General features: G+C 40.4%; 1 protein-coding gene across 10 annotated transcripts in view; it reads left to right on the top strand.

Annotated features, from left to right (window-relative positions):
* Positions 1–27210, top strand: part of COL12A1 (collagen type XII alpha 1 chain) — a 115381-nt gene that overhangs the window by 64804 nt on the left and 23367 nt on the right. For all 10 annotated transcript variants that reach the window (XM_053381281.1, XM_053381282.1, XM_053381278.1 and 7 more), the window contains 21 exons: positions 588–717; positions 2955–3094; positions 3920–4049; positions 5575–5717; positions 8658–8787; positions 9017–9159; positions 12567–12696; positions 13099–13218; positions 13393–13539; positions 14053–14169; positions 15097–15243; positions 15969–16043; positions 16464–16603; positions 17572–17695; positions 18497–18640; positions 19238–19402; positions 19863–19901; positions 20026–20164; positions 21550–21692; positions 22861–22970; positions 26140–26289. In XM_053381281.1, the coding sequence (XP_053237256.1) occupies positions 588–717; positions 2955–3094; positions 3920–4049; positions 5575–5717; positions 8658–8787; positions 9017–9159; positions 12567–12696; positions 13099–13218; positions 13393–13539; positions 14053–14169; positions 15097–15243; positions 15969–16043; positions 16464–16603; positions 17572–17695; positions 18497–18640; positions 19238–19402; positions 19863–19901; positions 20026–20164; positions 21550–21692; positions 22861–22970; positions 26140–26289 (2706 nt within the window). The remainder of the gene's footprint in view (positions 1–587; positions 718–2954; positions 3095–3919; positions 4050–5574; positions 5718–8657; positions 8788–9016; positions 9160–12566; positions 12697–13098; positions 13219–13392; positions 13540–14052; positions 14170–15096; positions 15244–15968; positions 16044–16463; positions 16604–17571; positions 17696–18496; positions 18641–19237; positions 19403–19862; positions 19902–20025; positions 20165–21549; positions 21693–22860; positions 22971–26139; positions 26290–27210) is intronic.

The following is a 27210-nucleotide window of genomic DNA, read 5'->3' as shown; positions in this document are numbered from 1 at the left end:
GTTTATATTACTTGTTCATTTATTACTTGTACATGCTTTTCTCTTTATGGAAATGCTTTTTATGTAGGAACTTTGTTGCGTCTGGTCTTTGTAAATGCTGACAATATCTGTCCAACTGGCCACAACAGAAGCCAAAGATATTTCTTTGGAGCCCATAGGCAAAGCATTTAGATCATGAGACAATGTGGGAATCATCATGTTTCGCTGTTCCAATAAACATCAAGGTTAATTTTCTTTGGGTAGCAGAATTGGCCTTATATGCCCTTTAGCTGTAGATTGAGGACTTGGAGATCTGTACTCACGAACTAATATGTAGAAATAAGAAAGATGATCCATAAAGAGCTCAGATCATTTAACATTTAATATTTTATTCACATGGGTTTAACAAATGACTAATGCAGTTCTGGTATTTTTTCTTTAATCCACTGAAGGAAAAAGTCAAACAATGTATATTGACTTAGGCAGACAGTATTGTTTGGAAAACAGAAACTTGTATACTTGTAGTATATACAAACTGTATCCTTTCAGCATCTTTGGAATTTAGCTGCCTGCTCCTTCAATTTACATTTCATTCCATTGTTTTTTAGACCACAGTAGGAGGGAGGCAGAACAGTGTTGTACTACAAAAGCTGCAACCTGAGACACGTTATAGTGTTACGGTTTCATCCATATATGCAGAAGGTGAAGGGGGACGAATGACAGGCAGTGGCAAAACCAGTAAGTAAAACAACTTTGGTTTTCTCATTTGTGAAGAATTATGCAAGAGTAATGCTAAATCACTTATAAAGTTGGCAGGCTTGGCTTTTCCTTTGTTGAAGTCCCCACAGATATTCATTTCTTTGTGTGCAACCCCCCCCCTTTTTTTGAGAAATGCCAAAACTTGCTCTGAAAGTGAAAATATCTTCTTCTTTTTTCATGTCTGATTTTATATTGATAATTATATATAATTTCATATTGAAAATATCTGTAATCCTTGTCTTAGAGGTTTGGCATCTTTTCTTTTTGTTTGTGTATAAAAGAGAGTGTGAGAGAGATAGTCTTTCTGGATGATTTTTTTTTATTGCACAATCATCACACAATTCTTACTCATCTGTGGTGCAACCTTCCAGACTTATTTTTCCAGGTTTGGACTGCTGAATGCATTTACACAGTTTTCAGGGAAACCTGCTGGTCAGTGACCTTGTTGTCACTGGTAATAGGTGGCAGAGTTCACATCCCAATACTCTGTTATTTTTGTTAAGCTTAAGGATGAATGTCTGTCAGCTATATCACTCAGACTGGGAGCACACATGGAGCCTGTTCTCCCAAAACCGTGCTCTTGATTAATTTGCCACAATTATCTTTTGAAATTTTCAAACTTTAGTTTTATGCGAAAGAGGAACATTCTGAATGTTCTGACATGGTTGACATGGTTGGCTAGAACAAGAGAGATGAATTTTATTAAGACAAATTATACTTCGTAGTTATCTAGAATAGAAATAATTTTTTTTCTTAACAGTGGGAGACAAGTAGATAAGTCACTAGTCCAAAGAGTGGAAGGCAACATGGTAGGAATAGTTCAAGGGTATGTGTCATAAGGGACACTGTATTGTTGAGAGTGGGGAAGAATATTTATTAGTCATATTTTAATCCTGTCTTTTCACTATGACCACAGGCCTTGGGGACAAATGTGGCCCCCAGGCATTCTATCTAGCCCTTGAGGCTCTCCCTAGGCCATTCCCTAAGCCATGTACCTTACTGGCTCTGCTCTATGCTTTCCTTAAATGTTCTTGCCTGGCTGGAATGTGTCTTTGCAGTGTGCTAATTCCTCTCGTTTGCCTGAACGGAGGGATAGAGATTTGTGTGTCTACTGAAGCCTCTGATTTTTGCATGGCTGGAATGTAGCTCACTAGACACAAATCCATTGCTTCTGCACTTTTGCCTCTAGCCCTGCCTGTTACTGGAGAGTTCCCCACAAGGGAAAGCAGCCCTTGGACCTGAAAATAAATCCCCCATCTACGGATGGGGGAGAAATTCAATTCAGTTGTCATTTAAAGGCTAAACTATCAAATTGGCCCTTTCCAAAACAATATGAGAACAGCCATCCTTTGAAATTCACATATATCCAAATTTTGCGTTGCAGTTCTCCAACCAATATTTTTGTTTTTGTTTTACCAAAATGCATCTATTGTAGAAAGTGTGAATAAAAATAAATGCATGAGTGAAAAAAACATACAAAAATGCAGTAGGGATAATTGTTTGCAAAAATGTGTACATTAATCAAAATGCATATAAAATCTATTTATTAAGAGAATTTTTAACTAAAACGTTGATGAATTTCATGAGGGTGTTTTTTTAAAAACAAACAAACAAATGAACACAAATTTCTGCAAAATGTGGAATTTAAGTTGGGAAAAGTGAGAAACAGAACTGAAACTGACAAATCCTTCCCTCTCTATCCCCATATCTGCATTATGGAGTTACATCAGTATTTTACAACTGGATAGCTCAGTTGGTTAGAGTGTGGTGCTGATAATGCCAAGGTTACAGGTTTGATTCCCATATGGGACAGTTAGAGTAGATGATCCCCAGGGTTCCTTCCAACTCTTTAATTCACATTTGCCCCATCCCTTGAGAGTGAAGACACAAAACAAGTGGCAACTCAGTCATGCCCTGAGCAGCATGCCAGGCTAACTGTTGGGTTGGAAGGATGAATAGCTGTTCTTTCCTTCCTAAGCCTCCCTGTGAGTCAAAGCAGCAGCAAGGAACTGCATCTCCTATTTTTCAACTCCCGTTGTGCTCAAGTATGGCAGACTAGATTAATCTTGCAAGTGTTTGTAAGTCCAAAGAGCAGTTTTTGGACAAAGTGTTACTTGTCACTGACCAAGGCTAGGCACAGCCACTCACATAAGAAGGCAACATGATGCACAATAGTAAGATTCTCTGAGCCTGACAATGAATTCTGTTTATCTCAGAACCTCTCAACACTGTGAAAAACCTCAGAGTCTATGATCCAACCACCAGCACATTGAATGTTCGATGGGATCATGCTGAAGGGAACCCTCGTCAGTACAAGTTGCTTTATGCACCAGTGGCGGGAGGTGCAGATGAACTGGTATTCCTTTTTACTTTTGTATACTTCATACTTGCCCTGATTCTATGATTCTGTGACTTGCAACTGTTTTTTGCTAGAGGTGGTTTCATAATTGGGCTGGGGCACCACTTAAAGCTGAATTTTCCATTCAGAAAATTGTGTATGGTACAACCCTCTTGGGACTGTATTACTTAAGTGTACAGGTGAGGAGTTCATATGTTTGACTCCTACTCTATGAGCATAGAGCAATGGCAAGCCAGGGAGAAAGCTAGGGCACAACCCTTTTTGTTGACATCTGGCTGGGCAGATTAAAACATGCAGCAACCCTTTCCCTGCATGCAGGAAACAGCTTGCTGGAGTGGACAGAGCTACTACTCTAGCCTCTTGGTGGGTAAATTTCTTTTGTTTACCAGCAAGGAGATGGGAAAGGTTACAGTGGTGCAGACACACTGGCAGGGCTGCCAGATTTGCTCTGCATTTGCACCACACCAGACTCCCCAGTACCATGCCCCTCTCCCTTCCAATAAGCAACAGTGACCCACCTGCCAGGTAGCGATTCCGCCTCACCTAGTGAGTTGCTGCTGTTGCATGCTGAACTTTCATAATTCTAGGAAGGTGTCTTGTTGTCCTTAAACAGCAGCAGCAGCAGCAACAACAACAACAACAACCACCACCACCACCACAAACCAGCCAGTACCCGATCCAAGCAATGCGTTGGTTGATGGAACCACGGGGCTAAGCTGGCTCGTCTTGTTGTCCTTTGAACATGAAGATCAGTCCTTACATGGTAGAAAGTAGCCCAATAAAACCATTCCCTCTTCCTTTTTTCCTTTTGTAACCCAACAGGCAACTGTTCCAGGCAACACAAATTATGCAGTTCTAAGAAATCTCCAGCCTGACACACAGTACAAAGTAACTGTGATTCCTGTTTACCCAGAAGGTGATGGAGGGCGAGCATCTGACAATGGGAAAACTTGTAAGTAACACTATGTTGTTTTGTCTTCTTCATAAAATATTGAGGCATTGGGCTTTGAGCCACAATTCAGTGCTGAGCTACTTAAACCCACTTATTTTAATTAACTTAGTTAACTGCACCATATTATACTATTGTACAGATAGTTAAGATGAAACCTTTTGAGGCCCTTTTGCACACACTTCCCTCTATGGACAGGGACCTGTGAAAGGGTATTTTGCAATTCTCTAATGCAGAGTAGGATAAGAACATGAATATAGATCCCTCTGAGTGATAAGGTCTCTGCCACCATGTTATGAGTTTTCAATGCAATCTTATTTGTGTCTGTGTAGTTCAGTGGGAAGTACTGCCAGGTTAAATATCTATAGGATTACACTATTTTACATCTCAACCCTATCCATGTTTACTTGGAAGTAAATGCAATTTTATTTGTTGGAACTTATTTCCAATTAACTGCGGTGTTAAAGAGAAAAAGCCTTTCCTCCTCCCAGGAAGGGAAGGGGTTGTGATCGGGAGACGATTCCTGCGTCATGCAGGGGGCGCCCCGCCCCCTGCTTCAACTCCAGGGCTGGCGTGCCACGCCCCTCCCCGGTTGGGCACCCAATAGGGAAGCTCAGCGGGGGCGTGGCTTGCTGCTCAAACGCAGCTGCGCCAGCCATCCCCACCATTGCACACACATTTTCTTCGAGTCACCCACCCTCCACTCCCTTTAGATTAGCTATTCCTGAGACTTTGCTATGGACCTCTGGTTGGTTGCCCTGTTTAACCAGGGGGCCTGGTAGGAGTTTTTTCCAATTGGCTAAATTGGCCCGGCCTCTTGGTTTTTTTCACCTACCTCATAGCAACCATCACAACTTTTGTGGTATTTGGCGGTTAGGCATTGGAATGTGTTGTTGGTGTTTTGGGGTGCAAGGTGTGGCCATCGCCTTCCCCAGCAATTTTGGGTATTCCGCTAAAGGAATCCAGCGGTCGTGGATCCTGTCCAATGCCCGTGTGGTGGGGGGCCATGGCATGACCCTCGGTGACATCAGGAAGAGAGCCTATAGTTGGATTAGCATCAACAGGCTTCCCCTACTGGTGGTTAACCCCTCCTCAGACTCACCCCTCTACGAGTGGGTGGAGTCTAATGTTCCGTGGTCCAATGCCTAAGCCAATACCTTCTCACATGCTGTAATCAATAAAGTTGTGGCCTTTACCTTACCCATTAACCTTACATTCTGTGTTCACGTGTCTTTATTCCCCAAGCGGGGATCGGGTCCTCAAATCACAATACAGGGTTGGAGAACTTCTAGCCCTCCAGATGTTGCTGGACTCAAGATTCCATCATCCCTGAACATTGGCCATGCTAGTTTGAGCTGATAGTAGTTGGAATCCCAACAACATCTGAAGTCCACTGATTCCCCACACCTTGGCATCAGCATTCTTAGAATAGTCCATTCATTTTATAGCCACTCTCTCCTGTTACCTGGCTCTGCAACTAAGGAGTTATTATTTAGTCCAAAACTATCTGACATTATTTTTGATTCAGTAATGAGAGGAACAGCAAGAGGCATCCAAGTTTACAACCCAACACCAAACAGCCTTAATGTCCAATGGGAACCTGCACCAGGACCAGTGCAGCAATACAGAGTTGTCTATGCTCCATTGGTTGGCACACGGCCATCAGAATCTGTAAGTAATTTAACCTCCTGGGCCTTTCCATATATGAATTATTGGGTATAAAGGCATACTACAGAGCGGGCGCACCACTGCCTCCTTCAGTTCCCCTGGGATATTCCCAGGGGAACTGAAGGAGGCTGTGGTGCGCCCGCTCTTAAAGAAAACATCATTAGATCCCTTAGATCTATCCAATTACCGCCTGGTTTTGAATCTTCTATTCCTGGGTAAGGTGATTGAAAGAGCGGTTGCTGAACAGCTTGGTAGGTTTCTGGATGAAACATCGGCTCTGGATCCATTCCAGTCCGGCTTCCGCGCTGGTCATGGGACCGAGACGACTCTGGTCGCCCTAACAGATGATCTCCGCAGGCCGCTGGATCGAGGCGGGTCGGGGCTGCTGATTCTTCTAGACCTGTCAGCAGCCTTTGACATGGTCGATCATGAACTCCTGGACCACCGCCTTGCCGACGTGGGGATCCAGGGCACAGTCCTTCAATGGCTGTGCTCGTTTCTCTCTGGTCGGGGACAGAGGGTGGCGCTTGGGGGGGAATTGTCATCGCGCCACTCCTTGGTGTGTGGAGTGCCTCAGGGTGCAATACTCTCCCCGATGCTTTTTAACATCTTTATGCGCCCCCTCGCCCAGCTTGTCCGGAGTTTTGGGCTGGGTTGCCATCAGTATGCCGATGACACCCAACTCTATCTGTTGATGGATGGCCATCCTGACTCGGCCCCAGACACACTGACCAGATGTCTGGAAGCTGTGGCTGGATGGTTACATGGGAGCCGGTTGAAGTTAAATCCTTCGAAGACAGAGGTCCTCTGGCTGGGACGGAACGATATGGGATTGAGGGGGCAACTCCCATCTCTTGCGGGGGTGCAATTAGTGCCAGCACCGTCTGTTAAGAGTTTGGGTGTAATCTTCGATACCTCCCTCTCTATGGAGGCGCAGATTACAGCTATAACAAAGGTGGCATTTTTTCATCTCCGCCAAGCTAAGCAGTTGGCCCCTTATCTCTCTCACCCTGACCTAGCCACTGTGATCCATGCAACGGTCACCTCCAGACTGGATTATTGTAACTCGCTCTACGTGGGGCTGCCCTTGAGACTGACCCAGAAACTCCAGCGGGTGCAGAATGCTGCGGCGAGACTCCTTATGGGGTCTTCGCTGCGAGATCACATTCATCCGGTACTATACCAGCTGCACCGGCTCCCGGTGGAGTACAGGATCAGGTTTAAGGTGCTGGTTTTAACCTTTAAAGCCCTATACGGCCTAGGACCCTCGTACCTATGGGACCACCTCTCCTGGTATGCCCCACAGAGGAACCTACGGTCTGCAAATAAAAACATCCTGAAGGGCCCAGGCCACAGAGAGGTTAGGCTGGCCTCAACTAGAGCCAGGGCTTTCTCGGCTGCGGCTCCAATCTGGTGGAACGCTCTGTCACAAGAGACCAGGGCGCTGCGGGACTTGACATCTTTCCACAGGGCCTGCAAGACAGAGTTGTTCCACCAGGCCTTTGGTCAGAGCGCAGCCTGACTCCCTCCTCTGGCAACCTGCACAGAATTTTGCTTAACGGTTGCCATCAATTTGATTTTAATTAATTTTTATAATGAAATGTTTTTAGAATGTTAGATTATTTGATTGTTTGATTATTTGATTGTTGTCAGCCACCCTGAGCCCGGCTTCGGCTGGGGAGGGCGGGATATAAATAAAATTTATTTATTATTATTATTATTATTTATTTCTGGTGAAAAAATAAATATCTATGTAAAGTGTCCTATTCCATCCTACTTCTCTGAATGTCATTCTGTATTTGCTGCACATATTTTTATTTAACTGTAAACATCGGTAGATCAAAATCAGAGAAGGTAAATGTTAAATGCAAGGTCAGGATCATTTGTTAGAAAACATTAAATTTCTAACTGCCAGTTTTATTTTCGACCTTTGTTGAAATCTGGGAGGAAAGTTAGTCAGCTTATTTTGGGAAGCAAACCAATTTCGCCACCTAATAACTCTCTCAGATGACTGCTTGGCTGCACCCTATAACATGCACTGAACTTGCTGCATGTTTGGGGGTAACTTTCTCTTACATGTATTTATGATTAAAGAATACATTTTCCCTCTTAAAATTCTCAGTATTCAGCACATACCCTGTTGTATTGCTTTTTGCCAACCTGGTGCCCTCCCGTTGATTCTGGAGCTGAAGGGAGTTGGAGTCCAAAACATCTGGAGGTCATCAGGTTAGGGATAGATGACAGCTGGGATAGCTCAGTTCATAGAGCATGAGTCTCTTAATATCAGGGTTGTGGTTAAAGCCCCATGTTGGGAAAAAGATTCTTGCATAGTAGGGGGTTGGACTAGATGATTGTCCCTTCCAACTCTACAACTCTATGATTCTATGATTTATGAATGGGCAACTTCATACATTATAGCTGCCTCATAAAGGATGGCGAGAAATGCTTCTGCATGATGGTGGCTCCATACAAGAACCATAGTGTGTAAAAACAGCTTACTGTGTAGACTGGCACCTGCCACAAAGTCCCCAACATAGTGGTGGTCTGTGGTACTGTGGAAAATTAAGTGGCAAGCACATTACAGCTCTGCTTGTTGCTGCTGTCAACAGGCAGCAAATAAGTCCACCGGTGGGCGGGCACTGGTTTGAGAAGAGGACAGCCAGAGGGCACTTTGCCAGGGTGCTACTTCAAATCTGGCCCTGGTTAATTTAGTCTGAGAAATTAAGGGAAGGATTTCATTTTTAAAAAAACAACCTTCCCCTAGTTCATTCAAAAATTACAGCAGCAACAACAAAAAAGCGTTCAAGCGTAAGGAAAGTTGTCTAAGAGCAAGATTGTTTGTGAAGAGCTCAAGAAGCTTTCTTCTCATACTATCAAGCTCAGATTTTTTTAAAAATTTAAAAGAAAACAGCAGTTTAAACTTCAGTGTTGCTTTCTTTTTAGGTTGTGGTACCAAGCAACACCCGCAATATTTTACTAGAGCGTTTGATTCCTGATACACCCTATTCTGTCAATGTTGTTGCTTTGTATGCTGATGGAGAAGGAGATCCAAGTCCTGGACAGGGAAGGACATGTAAGCAGAAAACACATGTTTTATTGCTAGGATATAGTTGTATGTTATGAATTATTATTCTCTCCAAGCTCTGCCGGTATTGTTCAGTTGTCACTTTTCTGCATTAGGTCTTACTTGCAGATAAGCTATTGCACGGCTTCATACAGTGAAGAAGGGTTACTTTCTAGACTTCAGTTTTCCAAATTTCACTTCATTTCGTGCCCTTATTTATCTCTCCTTTTTCTTTTAGTGCCTCGCAGTGGGCCCAGGAACATAAGAGTCTTTAATCCTACTACAAACAGCCTTTCCGTTCAATGGGAACATGCTGATGGACCAGTGCAGCAATACAGAATCATATATTCTCCCACGGTTGGAGATCCCATAGATGAATATGTAAGTGTTCTCATGAAGGCATGTTAGAAATATATCACAGCTTATTTACTTCAGTTTAAGTATTTTTGGCTTTAGCTTCCATAGGAAGTCAGTTTATCAGGAATTCTGCATGTTCACATTCCTATTGAATCGTTCTGTCCTACTTTGTAAGCTTGCATTTTCCTGTCCCATAGGTATTGATGGATTGAAAAATACATTACTTGTCTGCTGTTTGCAAAAATATGAGCATGTGCAATTAACCAAACCATAGTGTGTATAGTCTGTGTACAGACAATAGCTATCTTTGGAGATGGTGTTTTCTTTACACTCATTATTTCATATTTCCTGGGGATATCTCTGATATTTGACAGGCTTTAGTGGTGCTACAAAACCAAAACTAGGGGGGGATCTACTTTGTTTTTTGTTTTTCCCCTGAAGCCATAAGATCCACCCACCAGAGCGATGTGAAAAAGAATTCAAGAATGCCAAACCTTTGAGTCTGTTTTGAGCACCAGGCCTGAGCTCAGTAGTCCTTGCCCACCCACAGTAAAGGCACACCCTTTCAAGAATATTCCCCTCTCCCAGAATGTGTCCTCCTTTGGACAGAGTACACTCTTTCCTGTCTCTAAACATTTCCTCATTAGTTAGAAAAAGAAATGCACAGGTTTCTTATGGTGTAGCAAAGCTCCTCCCTCTTCTTTCGATATTTTTGCATAGATACCAGACTACTGAAATGGAATTAGTACTTCCTTAGCAGCAAGTGGTAAACTTTATTCTGAGCAACATTTGTCTGTACAGAGCTTTTTGGTACAATCCAGTGCAGATTTAAGCATACACAATGACATGTTCAAGGTCTTTGATACTAATGGACTTAAGTTTGCTGAACTCTGTGTTGGATTGTATCTTAAGTATAATCTTGCTTCCATTTGACAATTTCTAACTGGCCTTACAGTACACATTCCTCTTTTGTGGAGCTATATATTTCTGTGAGCCTGTTCTGTGCAGTTGGGGAGATCAATAGAGAGCGACCTTAATTGTCATCTGTGTCTAAAGACCATCATGTATCTGACTATTATGAGCGGTATTGGCAGTCTGCAGCTTTGATCTTTTTTTCTTTTTTCTTTTGGTTTGTTTGGAGTTCTGCCAAGATTTTTATAATTTGCAAGTGAACTTCCTTCTCCTTATTTGGCAGCACAACTTCGGTGAATGCCTGCAGAATTCTCTTAGAGATGCACAGCGCAGCCAAATTATTTCCCCATAGGGAGGTTGATGGCATGACTTCTGACTTCTGTGGAAACTTAGTTCAGCCCATAAAAACACCACCTAATTGTTCATGATGGTTACTTACTTCTGAATGATAATATATTTTGCTACAACTTGGCATTATACAGAAAGCACATTGTACTGAAAATGGTGCTCATGCAATAAAGAAATGGTGCTCTCCATTTCACTATGGGAATTTCACTCACTTGGGGGAGGGGAGAGAAATTAATGGCAAATCTTCCCAGAAACATGAAGAAATAAACATGAACTATTCAGAGGACATTTTAACCATCACATTTAAATATTACTTATGATGGTTCCCACCCCTCACCCTCCATAATTCTCATCTTTTATCATCTGGGCTGTGTACATATTACTGTCTTAAAATGTAGTTAAGTTGAGTCTTGTTCTCAGTTCTGATCAAAGCTGATTTGGAGCAGAGTGTATCAAACTCAGTATTTCATAAGAAACAACAGGATAGATTTAGGATATATATGGACTTTGGCTATCATGTGTACAATGCTTCCCAGACTACTATTGGGAGTATGGAGAATGCAGAACTAATGGGAGTATGTATACAGCCCTACTTTCTTCCAGGACTGTCTCTGTCTTACACATTTTAGATCAAATGCTTGTGTAATCCAGTTCTACTGAATTGGATGGAGTTATTTCAGACCACTAGTTTCTTACCAGAAGCAGAGATATGGTCCTCACATTCTCTGTCATTCTGTTTCCATTCAGACAAAAAGTTAAGGACAAGAGTTGTCACTTCTTCTTCAAACCATTGTCTTAAATATATTTTGAAGGAAACAATTTACAAAATGCAGTTACTAGACTTGATCCACAGATAGTCTCATCAGCTGCTTGTCTGCTACCCTTCCCTGCTGCCAGTCAAGACAGCACAGTACAACCATGGTAGTGTGATTATCTGGTTGGAAGGGATGAAGGAACAGAGTTTGTGAATTCAATCCCCCCCTTCCACTTTGCATTCCAAACTGGTGAATAGTTTACTGTCACAACTCCCCAGTCCCCTTAAAACATGCATTTTCCTCCCACATCTGCTGTTTTTCTAACAAAGGTGCAGATCTAAGAAAGCGATCTGAGTATGGAAATAAGCAGGGCTTAGTCATATGTGTACAGGACAGAACTAGTTGGTTCTACTGCACTTCTGCATTCTCTTCCTGCATCAGCCCCTGGTTGCAGGCTGTATCCTGATTTTTCTACACAGTCCTGTTATTTTCACATGCCGAAAGAAACTGTAGTTGTCACACACATTGGAGGCTCACTGCACCATCCCGAGGGGTTTTCTGGTCTGCCGCCACTCTCTACTGGTTGCTATTTTGCCATTCTTTCTCTAAATGTGCATGTACAACAGTAGTACCTTCCCCCACATGCAGTTTGTTCATATAAATGGATGTTGGGCTATCCTTGAAAGAAAGGCTTTGGTTTCCTGGACGTGTGCCAGACATGTTTGGCAATATGCTTGAGTGTTGCCAGATGCTGCTCTAAAAAAATTCTCATTGGTAACAAACATCACTTTATCCACATTACAATGGCATTTTAAAATATAAATATCATAAATTAATGTCCCATCTATTACCCTAGGCAGCCTAATTTTGATGGGGCTGAAATTATTATTTAAAAAATGTTTCTTTATTATAAATCCATGTGCTCCTCATCCTTTTCCTATTGTGTTCTTTTTACGTTATTTTCATTTCTATTCTTTTCTTTTCTAATCACACACACAAACACCTATATAAACATTACAGTGAAAATATTTTCTATCCCTGATGCCCATGCATTGGTTTGGATCCAGAACTGCCCTTCATTCATGGTAGGATCAGATCCTTCTGCTAGTGAAGGCTGGAGATGACAGAAATGATGCTCTCCATTTTCCCCCGTGCCACCTTCCAAATTGTTCCAGAAGCTCCCCATATGAACTATACAAGGAGCTTCAAGAGATATGGGGAATAAAAGAATGCTATGTATCCCTTTCCTCAGCAGGAGTGTTTTATGTGAGTGGAACCTTGCTAATGGGCCTTATGGAACCTATGAATAAAAGCATAGCTGCTTGTTCAGTGTGGAGTAGAACTCCAAGTTGTACTACTACAGCTTTGAGCAATTTACGGTTCTACAACATTTACTCGATTCCCATTATGTTCCAGACAACAGTGCCTGGCAGAAGAAATAATGTATTGCTACAGCCTTTGCAGTCAGATACACCCTACAAAATTACCGTTGTGGCAGTTTATGAAGATGGAGATGGTGGACAGTTGACAGGAAATGGAAAAACAGGTACATCTGATGTGCTGTTAAATAATATGCAAACAACTGAGGTGCAAATGGTCCTTAACTATCCCCCCCACCCAGAAGTGGTGGTAGAGGAGTTGTTGCCATGGTTGATATTTGCCAAATGGACCTTCATTTGAGATCCTATCTCAGCATTCCTCAAATATTTGCACATGCAACATGAAATGCTGTGTGTCTGCATAGGGAAAGATTGAATGTCCCAACACAGAGACATGGCAGAATTACAGCCATAACCTGGATCTTTGTGAACACTTTGGGTTATCTAATCACTATCACTGTCCAATCCATTCATCTGCCAGGAACTCAGTCTGCTAGATGTCATACAGGCATAGAAATAACATTTTATGCTACCATTCTAACTTTATACTCAATTTTTGTCTTCTTCAGTTGGGTTGCTTTCACCTCAGAACATACGCATTTCAGATGAATGGTACACACGGTTCAGAGTTGCCTGGGATCCTTCACCATCTCCTGTTCTTGGGTACAAAATTGTCTACAAACCTGTTGGTAAGGCTGAGCTTAAGATATTCAAGTACACTTGACATTATTTAATATTTGTTCATTTCAAGACTTAAACACTATGAGAATGTGACTGATATAAATGTGAAAATGAGTCTTCTCTCTGAGCTCTTGGAGATCTGCTCTCATTAAGACAAATGAAAATTCATTTTTTCCTTTAAGGTACCAATGAGCCCATGGAGGTGTTTGTTGGAGATGTGACTTCATATACATTGCACAACCTGTCTCCTAGTACTTCCTATGATGTAAATGTTTATGCTCAGTATGATTCTGGACTCAGTGCACCTCTGGTCGATCAAGGCACTACATGTAAGAATACTTTTCATGCTTTTGGTTTCACTGTATATTAACACAGAGGAGCCTTTTCTGGGCTAGTAGATGTGAGAAAAATAACCTCAAATGGGAGGTTCCATCAGTTAGAGCATGCCTACCCCATGGGACAGGTAGTGTTGGAGGATTATGCTGGGCTTTCAGAGAAACATGGCATTGTTCAGGAAATGTGCAGTTCTCGGTTACTGTGTGGGAACCTAACACCATTCTGCTATCTTGTGCTTTATGTTAGGGATGCAAATACATTTCTCATTATCATAAAATCACATACCCCAATTACTAAAACTGCAACTTGCTGTTGCTGAGAAAATGTGATTCTTGCCTCTCCCCAGTACACATACAGTACCTATTAGTTGCAGTGTGAGTTCAATAGCCTATTACTTGTGGTAGAATAAGTGATATTTTAAGAATAAAGACATTCGTCATAGTTTCATAATTTGCTTTTAGCTTTCATATTGTAGTTCATGGAAATTTTTCTTTCACGCTTTGCAGTGTATTTAAATGTCACTGACTTAACAAGTTATAATGTGGGATGGGACACTTTCTGCATCAAATGGACAGCTCATCGGGCAGCTACTTCTTACAGACTGAAGCTAAATCCAGCTGATGGTAAATATATATATATTGGGTTGTGCATGCAACTAATGTGAAGACTGTAACACATTTCCACCTAAACCTTGAAGAGCAAGGAATCTCCTGTCAGTGTGCCTCTCACAGACCCCTACTGTCATTTCTTGCATTCCTAGGTTCCTCTGAAGATGGATAACTTTAATAAATGGGTTGTGTTCCCAACCAGGGATACGGCAGATGATCTCGTTAGAGATCTTAATCATTGAAAGGCTGGAGGCAGCAGGAACACTTGGGGCAAATACCTGTAGCTCTCCATAAAACAGTACCAGTGTTTGATTGCTTATAGGAAGTGTTATGCTCCTCTTGTTCCCCTCCTTTCAACATATTCTGCCTCAGGCTGTTCCATAGTTGTCCTTCATTTAAATAATTTTTGCTCCTTGAGAGTTTAGTAGCTGAGTAGTATGGATAATATATCTTTCCCATTACAACATATGCCCCTCCTGTTTGTTGCAGGATATGAATATATATTTCTATACCACAGCTACTCCCACAGTATCTCTACTACAAAACAAGAAAAGTTTGTTGTTTTTTAATCCCCATTCCTTTTATTTTTCACAAATGTGGTACATGTGGACATTAAGAAACACTAGTGCAGATCAAAGGAAGGATTGAACTTAAATCTCGAAGCATGTTGCCTGCTAAGCATCCTTCTCCTCTGTTGTTATGGAGATCAGTTGTTCCACACCTTTCCCTTTTCATATCCTGGCACTGTTCTGTACCCGCCTGCAATCCAGATGCTCCAAACTTTCTTCCAAAAGTTCTGGAAGCTAAGCAGAACACTCCATTGACACAACCATTCCCTTCTTTGCTATATGTACTTTAGTTTTCCGCTTTCAGCCATTCAGCAAGCATTCATAAGCTTCTACGTTCTAAGCATTTAAAAGTCATTATTTTACCTATTTGCAGGATCCAGAGGACAAGAAATTACAGTGCGTGGAACAGAAACCAGTCACTGTTTCACTGGCCTTTCACCAGACACAGAGTATGATGCTACTGTGTTTGTTCAGACTCCAAACCTTGAGGGGCCTCCGGTGTCTACAAGAGAAAGAACATGTAAGTGGCAGATAACAATAAGAGTAGCAGTGGTGGTAATGTTGATTTAAAGTACATTGAATGAATGTGGTCAAAGTAATTGTGCTTGGAGATATTATCATTTTTGAGCTTGTAAAAACACTGCAGTATTTTTAAGGAATCCTAGAATTGTAGAGTTGGGAGGGACTCCGAGGGTCATCTAGTCCCCCTATAGAAATCTTTTGCCCAACTTGGGGCTTGAACCCAAGACCCTGAAATTAAGAGTCTCATGTTCTATTGACGGAGCTATCAGGCAGCATCTAGTTTTCCTTTGTTTCCTATTTGTGAGATTTCATGCATGAATTGGGCAACAGATATATTTTCCATGGGGGTGGGATCCTAAAACTTTTGGATTCTAACCTTCTCTTGTCTCAAAATCTTTCACCAATCATGTATTGTTGCCAGCCAGGTTCTTGGCACTTCTTGACCTCCTGCCAGGATTTTGCAGTCCCAGGTGGGATGATTAGAGTTCTTTGAGTACAAAAGGTGAATTACAAATGATTTTAAAACACCGCCTCTCTTATCTCTCTGTGTGCATACGAAGAACAATAGAAGTTTATTTTCTTAAAGATGGACATGTCAGATAAGTTGCAACCAAATGAACGTCTATCGATTGTATTTCTCTGCAGTGGATATTACTAATTGCAACTCACAAATTTAAGAATATTGAATACGTAAAATATTTTAATTCAGTATTTTTGTTTCAGTGATCAAGCCAACAGAACCACCAACTCAGCCACCAACTCCCCCTCCTCCTCCAACAATCCCACCAGCTCGAGATGGTAGGTGCTTACGAAAGCATTTATCTTATTTCTGCCATGTCTATGAAAGCAGGGCTTTGAGAGTACTGTTGAATAAAGGCTCTGATGTTACTATAATTTAGGGTGATCATGATAGCTTGTGAACAGAGAAGTAAGTTCTGTTTAAAACTGTGTTTGACTCTTCCCATATATTCCCTAGTCTTTTACGTTTCCAGAGCGTTCATGTTTGTGTTCTTAGTCTGAGTTCTATAAACATGTTTTGTGCATTTGAGCCTTTGAATGTATTTTTCATAAATTCCAATGGGGGAAATGGTTTTTTAGATGTATTCTATATGTTACATTGAAAAGCTTGACACATGCTGTTCTTCAAATTATCATCTCAGTTTCCTTAATTATTCTGTACGTGTCAAATGACTTAACTGAATCCAATGAACTTTTCAGTATGCAAGGGTGCCAAAGCAGATATAGTCTTCTTGACTGATGCTTCCTGGAGTATTGGAGATGACAATTTCCACAAAGTGCTGAAATTCGTTTTTAATACAGTTGGAGCCTTTGACCTAATCAACCCTGCTGGAATTCAGGTTTGTCTATTTTTCCTGTCTAGTAATAAACAAGAGAAACCAAGACTCTAAAGATTCTTAAAAGAAGCTGCTAGATTTCAATTTCAGCCAAAGCTAGAAAAGTGATTCAGTCTATAGCCCATGCTTCCAGATTCTGTCTTCATGCTTGCACTATGGATTGCATTATCCCCTTTCCATGACCATGAAAGAGTGGATCATAGGTGTTCTCCAGCTCATGGATGGGCATTTTGCTGATTCCGGGGATGAAGATACAGTAAGAGGGAGACACTTATGCTTCCCTAATGGCCATAAGCCCCAGTCACCATTGCCAGTAGCATCTCCGGGTACCATCTCAGCATCTCCGGGTACCACATTTATTATCCTTGCATTAGTCAATTCACTAGACCTTCAGTTTCCCCACCCTCAACAAATGGCAAAACTGGCTAGCTTGAGGCAAAACTGATTCTGACCCTCATAGGATTGAATATTCTTTAAAACAGTAGCACAGGTGCACAATATTTTGCTGCATTTTGCCCTTTACACCCTTCTACCCTGGACAAATTGCCACCCTGTCCTTGGTGGGTTGGCTCTTATCATTTTTCCTACTTGCAAGGCATTCAGAGTTTGGGTGGCCTGATTTTCAGCAATGTGGGGTGTATGTGTGTGCTTCCTTTACTTTGTAGTATGGTGAAATGCTTGTTAGACTGTAGAAACCGTACCTTGCAAATGACAGCTTGGCTGTTTGAAAAACCCTTTCATCACATGCATGTAATAACAGCCAATGAGCAGGTAAGCCTGTATGTGATGCAGACTGTTTAACTGGCTACCACACCCACAGCTTCCAAATCATGGACTAGATCATTCTTATATGTGCCAAAACCTTCATTAAAATTTCCTGCACTCCCATTCCCTCCCCCCCGTTGTATTGAACAAAATTGCATTGTTGGAGCATTCATCCCAATAATGCCAGATTTAATTTTTTGTTTCAGGTTTCTTTGGTGCAATATAGTGATGATCCAAAGTCTGAGTTCCATTTGAATACATATGATGATAAGGCACAAGCACTAGGAGCAATTCAGAATATTCGCTATAGAGGAGGGAACACAAAAACAGGTACTTGTGGGAGGATTTGAGTTCAGTTTTTTAAAAACAAACATGGTCTCTATGCTTCACAGATTTGGGATTGTATCCAACATCAGTCCTACTCAGAGGTGGAATCTAGACACATAGAAAAAAAAGTGAAAATGCTTTTTAAAAAAAAGTTTTTGAAAAATATATTGAATTTGCCATAGCTCACCATCTCCATCTAGGGCCACATTTGTATAATGCACTTTACAACACACTTAAAACATTTTATTTGCAGCTGTATAGCTGAGTCCAAGGGACATGGGTGGCACTGTGGGTTAAACCACTGAGCCGATCAGAAGGTCGTCAGTTCGAATCCCCACGATGGGGTGAGCTCCCGTCACTCGGTCCCTGCTCCTGCCAACCTAGCAGTTCGAAAGCACATCAAAGTGCAAGTAGATAAATAGTTACCACTCCAGCGGGAAGATAAATGGCGTTGCCGTGTGCAGCTCTGGTTCGCCAGAAGCAGCTTAGTCATGCTGGCCACATGACCTGGAAGCTGTACGCCGGCTCCCTCGGCCAATAAAGCGAGATGAGCGCCGCAATCCCGGAGTCAGCCACGACTGGACCTAATGGTCAGGGGTCCCTTTACCCTTTAGCTGAGTCCAAAATTCAGCCACTGAAAATAATGGACATGACTAACTTAGGCACATTAATTTCTCTCAGTCTGCTTTGAGTATAACTTAGTTGGATACAACCTTTTAATTTCATTCCAATGTTAATGTGTGTGCTACTAATATTATCATTTTTGTTTGATCACCGCAATGAATTTTGTTTCACCATCTGCAGGCAAAGCACTTACATTTATCAAAGATAAGGTCTTGACATGGGAAAGTGGTATGAGGAAAGGAGTTCCCAAGGTACTTGTTGTTGTAACTGATGGCCGGTCACAGGATGAAGTGAGGAAAGCTGCAGCTGTCATACAACATTCTGGTAAGTTGCTTTTACGTGCCATAACATTGTACAACTATAATTCCGCTAACTTCATCAAATGTCAGATTCTGTATTGTTAGGAAGGCTGTAATATACACAGTTCAAATAATCAGTGAACATTTATGAGCCTGATATCTGTAAACCACTTTATCCAGTATCACTTTGCAGTGGACTGAATCCAGTGCTGTTCATGTACAAGGAGGGCAGATTTCCACTTGCACATCAGGGGATCATTTGAAGAAGTTTTGGGAGGAAGGAGAAGCCGTGTAGAGCAAGTGGAAATCTGTTCAAGCAGTGTTGGATTTCACCCTGGGTAAACTCTGTTGTACATGTAAGCTTTTTATTTGAACATTTATTTATTTATAGAAATATCTACCTGCCTTTCTGATGCCCATGCACCACAGATTTAGTCACTTACCCTCTTCAGGATATGATGTTTTCTTTTTTTTAAAGGAAACGATAAATGTACACACTTTACACGTCTCCCTTGAGTTGTATGTCATCCCCTCATAACAGATTGCTTAGATGTTATCTTTGAGAAGAACATGTAGAAATATACTTGTGACGACACTAACTCAATCGATACTACATTTGCAGGTTTCAGTGTCTTTGTTGTTGGTGTGGCTGATGTTGATTACCATGAACTGGCCAAGATCGCCAGCAAACCCAGTGAACGCCATGTCTTTATAGTTGATGACTTTGATGCTTTTGAAAAGATTGAGGATAACCTCATCACCTTTGTTTGTGAGACAGCTACCTCAAGTAAGTCAAATGCCACTTCTCTCTAATCTTCTTGAGAATAAATTTACCTATTGGATTCTAGTGATCAAAGAGCCTTCCATGAGTGGAGGGACACAATTAGATACAATCCCCTGTATGCATTCTTTCCGGTACCACCCTTTCTAGCACATTCCCTCATGCCTCCTCCGCAAAAATCTGCTCTTTATGAAGAGGGGTGTCCAGATTGTCCTCTGATGCCGTGAGATGGGCTGCAATGGAAAGGGAATATCAACAGAAAGCCCCATGTACATACAACAGCTTATTAGGTGCATGCTGAAACTCTTAGAATACCAGGCAAAGCATCTGCGATATATAAGCTTGTCTAGTCTCACTCTGAAAACTACCAAAGGAGGAGATTCTGCAGTAACCCTGCGCACCTTCCAACAACAATGCTGCTGGCTCATTCATTATTTCATTTGACATGTTTCTTTTTCTGTTTCAGCTTGCCCTCTCATGTACTTGGATGGGTACACTTCTCCTGGTAAGAATTTATACACCAGTTTCCCAGCCTAGTAAAGTGTCTTCACATTTTCTAAATTCCACAAGTCTCTTTCCCTTTGAACATAATAATAATGATGAAAAACATGTTCTCCTTTATGATACAGGCTTCAGGATGCTGGAAGCTTACAACTTAACGGAGAAGTATTTTGCTTCAGTACCAGGCGTTTCCTTGCAGTCAGGATCCTACCCCAGTTATGTGGCATACAGGCTTAATAAAAATGCCTTTGTTAGCCAACCCACAATGTAAGCTGTGCTACCTTTCTTCTTTTCTTTTTTTAACTGGGGAAAGTTGACTGTGTGTGGTTACATGGAACACATAACTTTCTGGAATGATGAGTGATATATTTTGCTTAGTCTGCAACATTAAGAAATATGCTCAAAAGGAACTGCAACAACTTTCTTAAACAATGTACCACTTTTCTTATTGCTTAAAACATTTAGTATTTCCAGGCCTGCTTTGTTTCTTCATTCCCTATAGAGGCTTTTATTGACATGGCAATTGGAATCTGTTGCAATTATTCAGTTTCAAACTCTGCTATTAGTGGTTAGTGGTGGGGGAAAATTTAGCTATAGATGCATGATGGTAGTTGTTCCATACAGTATATTGCTAGCTGCTAGATATTCTTCACTCAGACTCACCAGCTCATTTGCCAATAGGAGAGGAATTCTGAAGGTTTATTAGAATAAAACAGTTGCATAGTTTGGAGAGGTTGAAGCTCCCAAGCCCTACAGAAACATGCCAGTTCTCTGTATATAGCCAAGACAAAGCCACAGTTTTTGAGGGGAGCAAATTGTACTAAGTGAGAGGAACTCATAGCTTTATTTACATTTGATTCCCCCCTCCCTGAATTGCTCTCCTTTTTGAATTGCCTCCCAAAAGTCATTATTGGCCTCTTATTCCTAGCTAGTTCCCCAACAATATTTCTGCTGCTACTCTTTCTCCTCTCCAGGCAAATTCTAAGGGTCCTGTTGTTTAATGACCCTGAAGATTACACTGCAGTTTCTGTCACCATTGCCTCTTACCCCTTACAGCAGGCATGGGGAAACTGGACTGGAGCTGATGGGAGTTGTAGTTTAGCAACATCTGAAGAGCCAAAAATTCCCCACATCTGCCTTATAGGCTCAGTCTATGGCCTGGATAGCTATCTCATTTGGTTATTGAAAAATTAGAATTTAATACAGTTCTAGTGAATGATTAAGAATCAAATTATGTATCCACCCCAAACAGTTCAGATTCATAATGCTTTTCATTACAGTGGGAAGGAAAAGCAGTCAAATAGGCAAACTGAAGAATATTGGGAAGTTTAAATAAGCCTTTTCTCCCTTTCTGGCGAGAGCTTCTTTAAGTCTTAAATGAAAAGGAGCCCCTCTCAGAATTTCTTCTTGAATCTTCTTCAGTACATCAGTCTTTGTGAGGTTTGAGTGGCGCGAGTGATCAACTGCTGCGCAAAGGTCTGTGTGTTCTGGATCTTGAGTGAACCACAATTTTGTTGTGAAATTTGTAATGCAGATGTCAGCGTGTTGACATTTTCCTACAGTCTTTTCTGTGTTTCAGATGAAACATTATGGAGTTCTTTAGCCTTTTTCATGCATTTTCAATGAGCAGTAATCTATGATTTCTTTAATAGGGAGATTCATCCAGATGGATTACCAAAGGCTTACACTATCATATTGTTATTCCGCCTTCTCCCGGACACCCCCACTGAACCATTCGCAATTTGGCAGATAACAGACAGAGATTACAAGCCACAAGTTGGAGTTGTTCTTGATTGTAAGAATGATTTCACCTGCTTATAGTATGAATAGAATCTCTAAATGGAACTTTATGGCTAAATTCCCATCCTTTCTTCTCCAATCTGTCAAGCTCAGAACGTTATTGAAATATTTATTGTTGCAATCCAATATTTGTTCAGTACCAGAGATCAACAGGGAAGAAAATTCTGAGGTAGACTGAAACTAATTTGCACAGTTATGTGCAATTTGCATAATATTTGCCTGGACCCTGCGTTTGCAAAACCACAGCTGATTGTGAAATCTTCTATTTGGATGAAATCATCCAGGAAATACTTTAATCTGAGGTTTAAAAATAGAAGTTCTTAGGAATGGATCAGCCACTAACTTTGAGAAAGATCTTGCCATTTTTATTATCTGAAATTATACTTTGCAAACTCTAGCAGTGAATATACTGCTCAACAAAGTACACCAACTAGAAGGATGTTAATTCAATGCTCATATATCGGCATAATCAAAGGCCAGGCAGAGTTCCAGCAGTAGATATATTGTTTGTTGGTCAGCATTTGTGAGCAGTCAACTAAGCCAGATGTTTCTCTAGTTCATCATATTCTGGTGGCATGTTAAAAGAATAAGTAAATACCAGGAAGGTTTGCTTTCATCTTTATACTGAAATAATCTTCCTTCAGAGTTAAACTGCCATAAATCATGCTACTTCTATGTGGTGTCTGAGTTTTGAGGGAGGGAAACTGGCAAGTTGGGAATTGCAAGAAGCCATTCATCTCTCAGCCACCTGCAGCAAGCATTGGCACCAGGTGTTTTAACACAGTGTTTGGCTTATCTCAAAGCATACTTACCCAAAGTGCTCCAGTAATTGGCTTGCATTCTATGCCAGTGAGCTTTGCTGTGTCCTATCCATTTAAAGTTTTATGATAGGTTGATATTTATTTGGGCCCCGAGACATCAAATAATGTACTTTACAATGTGTAATGACCATGAATCTGGTATTATTTCTGTTTATTTTTTATTAGTATACCTGAGACAAGTGGATAATAAACATTCATGATTTGGCCCTAGTAATACATTCTTTGTTGCTTGTGACAAGTTTAATCAAATTAGACTGCATATGTTACTGTGGGCATGGAGTGTTATAAAACTGTAACTAATTAACCATGCATATAGTCAATAAAAATTTTTTTCTCCCCCAGCATCCAGCAAAGTATTATCATTCTTTAACAAGGACACAAGAGGAGAGGTTCAGACAGTAACATTTGAAGGTGATGAAGTTAAGAAACTCTTTTATGGAAGTTTCCACAAGGTAAATGCTGACAATTGTGTGCAAATTGTTATGAACAAAAGCATTTTTCTTGAGAACAAAAACCATACTTGCTAGTTAGTAGATATAGATAGATTTAATAATTTATAAGTGAATTCAAGCAAATATTCTTGAGCTTATACTCTTAATGTAGATTCAATATTTATGATAGGTTAACATATTGAATATGTCCAGTTCAATGGGGCTTGATTGCAAGTAATTGAGTTCAGAATCGCAGCTAAAAGGTGGTAAATACTATAATATGGGCCTGCTATGATTTCTGAATGCCATTGCATTGTTTGTCATCAGTAGGAGATTGGGTAATTCATTAGAAAGAATGTTTCAAAGCTAAAGAGAAGGAACCTTCAGAGCTGGTCTACAATTGCACTTCCTGCATATATAATGATGATGATTAAAATTTGTATAACAAAGTTTATAACCATAGATCTTAGGGCGCTTCACAACATCCAGCACCCCATATTTTCTGTCATCTGCTTATTATGTGTAGCACAACTCAGCACATGAGTTTGGACAATTATGCAATGAATTATCATGTTTGTTTGTGTGTGTGTGCACATGAAATAAGTGACCTAGCTTTAGCAAAAGAGAAAAAAATTACAACAGATTTTGTATGGTAATTTTGATGTTAAAAAATATCCAATATTAAGAATATGCCAAACTTTTAAAAATTGGATCGAACCCTTCCAAAATATGTGGTGTTCATTCAATGAGTTATACGTTCACTCAATGAAAAATAGCTAACTTAATATTGGCTACTTGTGGAAAATTTGCTTTGGCACAGTTCTTTGGATGTTGAGTAGCATTGCTGTAGTGATAGTGGATGAATCCAGCAAGACTCTTTGGGAAAGTGTTGGCTTAGTAATACAGTAATTAAAGCAGTATCAAAGAACTCTTATAGAACCATATGGTGTTTATTCTGTGTCTCGCCATTATGAACCAAACTACATGTGATAGAAGTTCCCTTACTCTCCCTTGCAGCACTTTTAAAAAAAATTAAAAATAGCTGACACAGGAAGCTGGAATTGGGGGCAGATGGCTGACAGAAGGGAAGAGCTCCTAAATGCTTTTGCTTTCTGCTCTTTACATGCTGAAAATTGCCCCCTGCAGCTACTGTCTCATCACCAGGGGAAGAGATATAAGGTCCTCATATCTATTCCCTTCCCGGGAGAAAAGTATTGGGATGGGGTTACTTTGCACAGAACAGCAGAAGCAGGAATGGTCATGTAGCTTCTCCCTTCAGCCAGTCCTCAGTTTCTCACAGCTGCTTTAAAAATATGTAAAAAGAAATTAGCCTCTAATCTGTAGGTTGGCCCTCAGCCTTTGCCTTAGCTTTCCAGCAGAAGAAACGTATACTCACTTTCATTGATAAAGGGCAGGCTATAGATATTTTATATAAACCGACTACAAACATGGACAGATCTATATAGCTATAACACCATGGAGAGCTATTTAGATGCATCTACGCACGTTTTTGCAGCAATTTAGTGCCACATAATATAATAACAAATATTTATGGGATTTAATTCTGGATAAACAGATGTTTCACTTTTTATTTGTAATTGTCAAGAATGTTTAAGAAATCATAAATATAAACATCTATGATATACAGTTTTCTTTCCTGCTAAACATGACTTAATGCAGCTATAGAAATGACATTATAATTACAAATAAACTATCAGAAATTGCACCGAAATACAGATCCAGATCTTGAAGTGGTAAAATGGCAGGAAACCCTTGATGAGGTTTCAAGCAATTGAGGAGGGAACTTTAATAAACTTCTGTTTGAAAGCTGAACAGTGCTGGAATGTATTTCCATTTCTCAAGGATTTGTGGTCCAAATGTATTACTCAGCTCTTGGCGCTGTCCTGTGATATTTTGTTATATATGTATTCCAACAGAAGCATATCCCTTTTATCCAAGCAAGGCCTCTGCTAGATACTCTTTCATTCCAAAGTGTACAAAACAAACAGTATGGAAAATGTAACTGTTACAAAGCTAGCAGAAGTATAGTATTTTTTTTAAAAAAAAATTATTTACATTGGATAAGAGAGATGCGAAATGGAACTCTTAGTATACCTTTTGTGAAATGCTAGTACGTGATGGTAGCACAGCTTTTTCCAAAAAAAAATATGAGTAAGTAAATCTAATGTTTCAAGTTCTTAGTCTAGTCTTGTAAAAATGAGGAACATTATCCTCTCCACCCCATCCCATCTATTCCACCCAGTTTCTATGAATGGGAGAGATGTTTGGAACTCTTGTGCACTGGAACTTCTACTGGCTGTGGCTAAATCCAAGACATTGGACAGCTGCAGAAATAATGCTAAACCATATTTTAGGGACCACAAAAACATTTAACATTACAAGAATGAGCTTAGCTTTTGTCCTGTGTGCTCTCCCAGCTTCTGCACCTTTGCTGTGAGAAGGAATCTGGAAGCCTTCCCATCCACTTTTGATTAACTGTAGTTTTGTCATGTTGCCCAAATCTAGACAACTGATTATTAACTATAGTTAGGGAAACATGCTGACTTCAAACCATGGTGAAGGAGTTGATGAGCTAGTCTTATTTTTATTAGCCATAGTTAAATTTAACTACAGTCTGGGGTTTGGACAACACACTAAACTGTGGTTAATCTCAGAACAGAAGTGGAAGCTTTTGATCTCCTTGTGGTCATGCCAGAGGAGGAGAGGGGGTGGGGGGAGCGTGTGAGCCCATTTTGTTCAAATGCAACCACTGTTGTGTGGAAAGGAAAAATGGAAAAATAAAGTTCAGGGACAAGAAAGAACAAAACAAACCCACCCTCACTTAAATTCTTCTATGTACAGTATATCTTGTGAGAATGTTTTACTCATATGGTCATAGTTGGTCTTAGCCACCTCAACCATTTGTATAAATAATTACATACCTTGATCCAGACCTTAGTGCCTGAACCAATGCTCACCAACTTACTTGGGCACCCACTTTTAAGTCCCAAGAACAACTTTGTATATGGAGCTGTTGCATCTCTTAGTAAAGAAGCCCTTGCATGCGGAGGACCCATGCATAGATCAGTGCCCCTATTCCTTCAGAACAGTTAACAACTTTAAACAGCAAATCTAAGGTGTATAAAAAACATACATGCATTTAGTTATGTTTCTAATAAATTTTCTACAGGTTCATATTGTTGTAACTCCCACAAATGCTAAAATTTACATTGACTGCGTTGAAATAATGGAAAAACCAATTAAAGAGGGTGGAAATATCACAACTGATGGCTATGAAATACTGGGTAAACTACAGAAAGGTGACAGGAAAACAGCAACAGTAAGTAACAAGCTTTACTTTATATCAGTTCCAAGCACATGCAAAATGTATTTTGATATCCTTATTAAGAGTCTACTTACAACGTTTAGGATATACTTAATAACCATCAAGACTCAAGTGGCATCTTAAAAACAAATATATTGTGGCAGGAGTTTTCATAGTGATGCCCTACTTCACCAAATAATGCTCTTTGGATTACACACAGGACACTATCACAAATCACAAAAACTACTCATCTGCCCAGCTCTGGACCAATTTTATGCCATGAAGTCAGTCCCTTTTATATTGACTTAGAATAAATGTTCAGTCCAAGATGGATGAACTTGGTTGCTCCTTGTTACAATGTAAATGGTAAGTTTTAGTCAAAATTACCATATGAACCAAAAGCTGTAGCTCTGAGAAGTTGACTGGAGTATTCTCAGACCAAAATATAAATGTAAATAAACAAGTTAGCGTTTTCTGACCTCCATCAAAAAACCCCACAATGCATCTGTGTGCTTAATAAAGATATTCCCATGGCATTTGTTGTAGAATAGAAGTTGGCCTTCTGATCTAGTAGCCTCAACATATGAGTCAACAGTAGCATGACTCAGTCATGAAAGGGCTTGAGTCACATAATCTTTGGCTGGGAAAATATTTCTATTATCTGAACAACTTTCTCCCACTGCTATTTTTATGTACTAATATGTAAAGCTGCAAGACATTTATTGCTTTAAACAAATCTTATGTGTGCTTTGTTAAAAATGTCTTTGATCCAAAGTAAGCAATTAAGTGACCATTTATTCAATGTTGTCCTATGCTGTATTGCTGAATAGCATTTTACTGCCTTGGCTGAATGGCAAAAATGATTCTTGCATAATATCACCCTGCATAACTATTTTTTTGAAATTTCCTACTGATGTAACATTGAAGACATTTGTG

The sequence above is a fragment of the Podarcis raffonei genome, chromosome 3 (genome assembly GCF_027172205.1).
Source record: "Podarcis raffonei isolate rPodRaf1 chromosome 3, rPodRaf1.pri, whole genome shotgun sequence".
NCBI lineage: Eukaryota > Metazoa > Chordata > Lepidosauria > Squamata > Lacertidae > Podarcis > Podarcis raffonei.
Note: the sequence above shows the minus strand (reverse complement) of the source record. Positions and strands in the feature narration are given on the sequence as shown.